The sequence below is a fragment of the Salvia miltiorrhiza genome, chromosome 7 (genome assembly GCF_028751815.1).
Source record: "Salvia miltiorrhiza cultivar Shanhuang (shh) chromosome 7, IMPLAD_Smil_shh, whole genome shotgun sequence".
Lineage (NCBI taxonomy): Eukaryota > Viridiplantae > Streptophyta > Magnoliopsida > Lamiales > Lamiaceae > Salvia > Salvia miltiorrhiza.
In genome coordinates, this window is record NC_080393.1 from 25954403 (window position 1) to 25961642 (window position 7240).

The 7240-nt window shown below is 36.9% G+C and overlaps 1 protein-coding gene across 3 annotated transcripts; it reads left to right on the plus strand.

Moving 5' to 3' along the window:
• The first annotated feature begins 3805 nt into the window (after window positions 1-3805).
• LOC130993733 (uncharacterized) lies at window positions 3806-6071 on the plus strand. Of its 3 annotated transcripts, none has more exons than XM_057918774.1 (4): window positions 3806-4076; window positions 4213-4333; window positions 5162-5452; window positions 5781-6071. In XM_057918774.1, the coding sequence occupies exons 1-4, from the start codon at window positions 3985-3987 to the stop codon at window positions 5892-5894; spliced, it is 618 nt and encodes a 205-aa protein (XP_057774757.1). In that variant the 5' UTR covers window positions 3806-3984; the 3' UTR covers window positions 5895-6071. The 3 variants fall into 3 exon arrangements, with proteins under 3 accessions (XP_057774757.1, XP_057774758.1, XP_057774756.1); XM_057918775.1 differs by having other exon boundaries at window positions 3922-4076; window positions 5810-6071; XM_057918773.1 differs by having other exon boundaries at window positions 3922-4076; window positions 5162-6071.
• The last annotated feature ends 1169 nt before the right edge of the window (window positions 6072-7240 follow it).

The following is a 7240-nucleotide window of genomic DNA, read 5'->3' on the forward strand; positions in this document are numbered from 1 at the left end:
GCTTGTGCTTACGGGTGCACAACAAACCTAAACAACCGAAGATCCAATCTTCAGTACCAACACACTGGATTGAATTTCTCATTCTTAGCTTCACTGAGACAAAACTATGCCTTTCCGTAAAGACTAAGATCTCACGGAGTCAGAGCACTGGTTTGAAATCCTCTCGGATCAAACTCTCAATTCGGTCGGTTGAATAGAGGTTCGAAAACTTGCCAACTAGATTACGAAGAACCAGTTCTCTGTAATCAGTTATACCTAGGCTTTGGATATACATTATTTTCCTAAGTTCTAAGAGAATGTATGTAATCAGCAGTGACTGATTTTTGGCTTTGTAATTTTCTTCTTCGATTCAAACTTTGGAATGGCTTTGAATTGTCGAGTGACAAATTCGGCAGCGTTTCAGCTTGTGTAGTTGAATCGGTGAAGATTGAAGTGAACATCGAGCTCTATTTATAGGAGAGGTCTTGAATGGATCCGTTGGCTGAAATGGTCTTCAAGAATTCATCCATTGGAGATAGATTTGAACTTTGCTGAGGCTTCAATCTTCGAGGCTCCTTGTTTGGTGAGAACGGCTACTAAGGAGCAGGAGATAGGACATCTCTGAAAAGGTAATCACCAAAAAGGAAGGCTCTGCAGAGAAAGGACGATCATTGAGATCTCTGCATTTAATGCGATTGTACTCTGGGAGTGCGTGGCTTCCTTTTAACTTTGGGGGTTCAATCCGAGGAAAAATGTTTAACTGATACTTGACATTAGTATCAGTCCGCTGAATCCACGTGGCCCGCATTAAGTAATCAATCGTAACTGATTCTTGGACTGTTCAGTCAAATGTCAGTATTTGACTCTGCCTTAATTCGTTACATCAGTCGGCAACTTCAGTCTTCAGTCTTCAATCCTCCGGACTTTGGTCTTCAGTCTTCAGAACACTAACCCAACTAGAAAAGAACTCTAACACTTAAGTTCGGACAGTTCTAATCTATTACAAGAAAAACCTAAGGATTTTAGTATCATCAAAACAAGGATTGAGATATTTCATTAAGTTCCCAACAATATTAGTTTGTTAAACTCATTTCCTTTTTTAATTAATTTCCAGTGTTAAATTTGAATCAAATTTTTAGTTTAAATAAAATTATGAACTATATTAATAATAAAAATTAATACTAGTATAGTTTTGTGAAAGTTGGAACAATTTTTGAAAAAGGGTTAATTGCATATAATATCACGAACTTTACCCGAAATTTATTTTCCCCACAATCTTTGAAAATTATATTTTTTATCAAATACTTTGACATTTCTCCACGATTTTTTTTTCGATGACCGAAAAAATGACATATCAGTGACGTGAATTTAATTTTACACGTAATACTGACGTGAAATATATATGAATTTTAAATTACACATATAATATTAAATCATAATAAAAAAGCCCTATTTTTTTTTAATTTCTCATTGTTATCGGGCAAAAGGAAATCAAAGATTGCTTTTGGCGCTAGAAAAAAATGATTGTTTTATTTTCCACCACCTCTGTCAAAGGGTTCATCTCCAGACCAGTGTGGAAGTCTTCGTGACGAGGTCTTTCAAACCAGTGGCGCCGATTGCTTCGTGTTTTCAGTCTTTCAAACCAGTGTGCCGATTGTTGGCACCAGTGCTTCGCCCATTGGTGGAGCTGATTGCTGAAACGAGGGTTGTAATATTTAAACCGAAACGCATCGTTTAATTTATCGGAATAGCGTGTGCCGGCGAGTCACATCAGCGCCACGTCGATTCCGATTTGAGGGTGAAAAAAATTCGTGGGAAAATTGAACAAATGTCAAAGTATTTGATAAAAAAATGGAATTTTTAAAGATCGTGGGGAAAATGAATTTCAAGCAAAGTTCGTGATATTATATGCAATTAACCCTTTGAAAAAACACATAAAAATAGCTACTCTCTCCGTCCGCCAAAAGAATGACACTTTGGCTGGGCACGAGATTTAATAAAATTGGTGATGATGTTGATGTATTGGAGAAAGGGTCTCACCACTTTATGAAATGTGTGGTTGAGATTGAATTTGGGGTGAGTTTTTTTTGTAAATAAAAAATGTTTATAAGGATAAAATATAAAGGTGGATGATGGGACCATGGCTTTAAAAGAAAAGTGGAATAATTTTTGCGTACGCTAAATATAGTAATTGTGTCATACTTTTGACAGACGGATGAAGTATTTCTTTACTTTTAATGTAGCTGTTGTTAAATCGATTATAAGATAACAATTATTTATTACACAAAAATCCACTGTACAAACTGCTAAAAAAATTAGCTTGTAATACTCCTATATTTGAACATGAGACTTTAATAAATGAAACAATAGGGCCGGATGGCCCTATTGGTGATTGAAACTTAAATTTTGTCCACAAAATTTAAAATATCAATATTTGGCCATCTTTTATGTGCTCTACCTAATTTACCCTTTAACCCAATAGATCCAACAACTTCATTTGACCAGGATCCAGATTTAGGGATTAACCCATGCCTTGTCTACCCCCCAGACCCCCAACCCCACCCACCCCCCCCCACCACCCACCCCAAGCCAAAAAAAAAAAAAATTTACTTCCCCTGCTTGTCTCCCCCCCCAGACCCCCGACCCCACCCACCCCCAAGCCAAAAAAAAAAAAAAATTTTTTACTTCCCTTGCCTTGTCTATCCCCCAGACCCCAGACCCCCGACCCCACCCACCCCCAAGCCAATTTTTTTTTTTTTTTTTTTTACTTCCCCCGCCTTGTCTACCCCCCAGACCCCCGACCCCACCCACCCACCCACCCCCAAGCCAAATTTTTTTTTTTTACTCCCCCTGCCTTGTCTACCCCCAGACCCCCGACCCCACCCACCCCCCCCACCACCCACCCCCAAGCAATTTTTTTTTTTTTTTACTTCCCCTGCCTTGTCTACCCCCCAGACCCCCAACCCCACCCACCCACCCCCCCACCACCCACCCCAAGCCAATAATTTTTTTTTTACTCCCACTGCCCTGCCTACCCCCTGACCCCCGACCCTACCCCCCCACCCCCCCACCCACCCCCAAGCCAAAAGGAACTTTTTAAACACTTCTCCTAGGGTTTAGATATTCCATTTAGGGTTTAGATTATCCATTTAGGGTTTAGATGTTCCATTTAGGGTTTAGATTATCCATTTAGGGTTTAGATGATGCTGTTGTTTCTATATTTGTTCTGCATGTTTGACACTTATGGCACTATTAGTGCCATAAGTGCTAAAAAGACCATTTTACTTTATTTTATTTTGGATTTTCGTTGGCACTTATGGCACTAAATAGTGCCATAAGTGCCATAAAATAAAATAATAAAGTAAATTTTTTTGGCTTGGGGGTGGGTGGGGTCGGGGGTCTGGGGGTAGACAGGGCAGGGGGAGTAAAAAAAAATTTCGTTGGCACTTATGGCACTATTAGTGCCATAAGTGCCATAAAATAAAATAATAAAGTAAAATTTTTTGGCTTGGGGGGGTGGGTGGGGTCGGGGGTCTGGGGGGTAGACAGGGCAGGGGGAGTAAAAAAAAAATTTCGTTGGCACTTATGGCACTAATAGTGCCATAAGTGCCTAACCCGACCCGCGTGCCTGATCCTACCCGGCACGCGACCCGCGCTCCTGACCCTACCCAGTCCGCCCAATTAAGGGCAAAAACGTCCCAAAGCTATAAAAATGGCCAAAATTTGTGTTTTTTCAATGTGTGGCCATAAATTGTGTTTTATGCTTCATTTTGGCTACTTCAAAATTTTACTCTTAATAAATTCAGTCCTCTTTTAACAAAATCGTGGATCCGTACTATAATAATCGAAGACCATGATGCGATTAGCATTTAGCAAACACTAGGGGTCAAAAGTAGAATAAGTGAAAATAGTTGGGGCGATTATATAATATATCATAATTGGTAAGAGAGATCTACGAAGCCCCAAGATTTCAACAGAAGAGGCGAAGACAATACACAGGCGAAAATGCTCTACTCCGCCAAACCGCAATTGCTAATTCCTCTTTTCTTCTTGCTATCTTCATTTCTCTTCGGGAATCTTACGCTTGCTTACAATTTGTAGGTCTCCATCACTTGTTTCCTCTTTTTTCTGCTTGTTCTCTGTATGTAAAATTTGGACTTTTGAGGAGTCGCAATTCGAATTTGTATGCGAGACTTGATTTCTTCTTAATTCATAAATTGCTAAAATTTACAGAGAATCAATATCAATAAAAGGGAGAACCCTGATGAGTATTAAGGAGACACCAATTGGTGGAAATGTCACCTTTGATTGCTCTCCTTCGGGCCCTTGCATACCATGCCTTCGCGCTGAAAAGGTCTCTCTCTCTCTCTCTCTCTGAGAATCATGCTAGTATTGGTTTTGCTTGTCTTTATTTCTTTTTTGATGATCGATATATTGGAAATTCAGTGCAGAAATTAGGGTGTAAGTTCAAATTGATCACATTATTTTGGTTACTTGCTGAACTGGAGATGGAAGCTTAGTTTGTGTACATTTTCCTTTTTGTTAAGCTTGTAGATGTAACTTCATTGGATGGATGCTATTTGGAATCATGTTAATTAAGACTATATATAATAGCAAAGGAGTCCAGCAGCTCAGGATACTGTTATATGTAGTCTTACACTATTGATGATGACCTAGTGCAGCAAGCCTAGTTAGCTGACGAGTAGACTCTTGTTGTAGTTCTTCTTGTAAAAGCAGTCTGTTAGTTCTCTTGCTGTTTTATATCTTGACAGTCACAGGATTCAGTTTGCCTTTCCCTATGAGCTAAACATATACCATCACTTTATCTTAATGTCTTTGATGGAATGAGTTTTTTGTTGTTCGCCCCTAAATTCAAACCATAAGTACTCTGTGGAGTTCGATAAAATTTAGTGCTAGGTATAGAACGAGCTTCAGGAGATCAAAATCCCTGACTCTTTCTTTTCAGTAACTGGGCAATGACACCATTTCCATGTTATGATTATGTATCTGTTATATTTAAGAATGCTAGCTAATTGAGGTTTTGGAACACAACTTATTTGGGATGATATGCTAAAATGTCATAATAATATGTAATCTGTTATGCAATTTTTTTCATAATGATGAATGTTTTGAATTCTTAAGAGTTGACACCCTGATTGATACCTTTCTTACTGCTTCTTAGAATGATGAAAAATATCGTTGCGGCGAAACCGGATATCGCATTCGTCTGAAATGTGTACCCTCTGGATCTGGGTCCAAAGACTCAAAAAGTACAAAAGGACATAAGAAAAGATCTACTCTTGAGTTCACAGAGTTGGGCGATAATCAGCACGATGGGGACCTAAATATATCTTCAACTAGGCAAAGAAGATTACTTGGTGATTCATCCAAATCTGGACCACGTTCTTATGTCACTTATAGGAGCTGTATACCTGCTGTAAACGAAGAAAAATTGTCGGTTTTAGGTTTTGAGGTAAGCTTACCCTTCTTTACGCTTTCTATACATATCTGTTCTTGTACAAGCTGTAGAGAATTCACTTATAACATCATAATAATGAAGTTGGAACTTTTGCAAAAAAAAAAAAAGCGTAAACTTATTTTTGTAGCAATGATAACTTTTGATGGAGAAAGAACTTGAAACTTTTGGTTCTAAAAATGAGTTTGGGGCTGCGCATTGGCCTTGTTTTGGCCTAGAAGTTATTCTCCTTGCATAAATAACCCCTGTCAACTTAGATTGTATATTTTGATTAATCAAGTTCTTGCTTATGTATTGCTTTGTGCCTGTAAATGTGACTCCGCAGGCCCTAATGTTGGGTTTGCTCGTAAGCAGTGGCTCATTCATTTACTTCAGGCGAAAGCGTGCTGCTGTGCCTGGTGGTGTGCCGGTGAGGCTTCCAACTAGTTCTAGGTTTTAAGTCCAGTCTACAATTAAACATATAGATTTTTTTTTGCTTGCCATTGAAAGACTGTTGTAAGTTGTGACCAATGTTCAGAAAGATTTATTTTGCTGTATTGCTGTTTTGCCTTGTATCAAGAATATCTGTAATTATTATTCTTTTCTCTATTGATTTTACACCTTTCAGTTAAGCAAACTACGTCTTTTTCCCTGCCGTATTGATGTAAGTTGAAACTTCATAGGGTGGAACTCTTACTTTTGAATGCCTTTGTCCTTCAAAGTTGATGCCTTGCATCATACCCATATTGCATAAAGTTCTAAAATAGAACATTTATTCAAAAAGCAGAATCTTTTTCTAAGACCAGCGTGCAATAAAATAGAAAAAAAGTACCAACATCACGATGATTCATATTTTTCATTTTTTTAGTTTATGAGTAAAAGAGAATAAATAACTGTATAGATTATGAAAAACTTTTCATTTTTTTAGTTTATGAGTAAAAGAGAATAAATAAGTGTATAGATTATGAAAAACGTATACTTCTAAAATAATTATAAAAAAATCTTCAATGCTACCTTATCTGAAAATCTTAAATATTGAATTGCCACCATCTATCTAGATTTCATAAAATTTACACCATCTACTCACTCTGTGAATCCCTACTGTATGAAAGATTTGATTGATTAGTCCATTGAGTACATTGAATGATACTAAGTGCTCTGCCATCCATCCGTAGAAAGCATTTTAAAAGCTCTGTCAAAGTAGAAAGCATATCTTATCTCAAAATATAAATCTTTGAATCACCACCATCCAATCGGATTTCATTAAATCTACACCATTTATTTTTTTTATCTTATCCATAAATCAACCTTTATATATATGGTCTATTGTATACATGGTTTCACACACAATAACAATCTTCCATCTTGTATTAAAATGTCTATTTGTCTTTAGTTAATATTTTTATTTTCCAATCCTTCTTTTCGAAATCTAATTACACAATTGATAAAGATAAACATCTTTGTCATGTGCATATGGAGATATCCCAAGATTCAGAAATGGGAATATGCCAAAAAAAATAAAATTTTTGGAATCGTATTATGAAAGTTTACAACAAGGAAAAACATTCTCCAAATATGTCTGATCGAAATCAAAGAGAACTTGAAACTCGCATGTGAAGTTATTTTGAGTAAAGGATGTGTACAACAAATGGAATATTTCAATCAAAGTGGTTATTCTGAAAATGATATTGTAAGGAGTTATGTATACAATTAGTTTGATTTTTTTTATTTATCTTACCAATTCTAACATTTTTATTCATTATGCAGTTTACTCGTGCAAAAGAATTGATGGCGCTAGACTCAAAA

Coding starts and splice junctions, on each gene's coding strand:
- LOC130993733 (XM_057918773.1), top strand. CDS start 3,985: ATGCTCTACTCCGCCAAACCGCAATTGCTAATTCCTCTTTTCTTCTTG. Junction 4,077..4,212: donor CTTACGCTTGCTTACAATTT/GTAGGTCTCCAT, acceptor TAAAATTTACAG/AGAATCAATATCAATAAAAG. Junction 4,334..5,161: donor CATGCCTTCGCGCTGAAAAG/GTCTCTCTCTCT, acceptor ACTGCTTCTTAG/AATGATGAAAAATATCGTTG.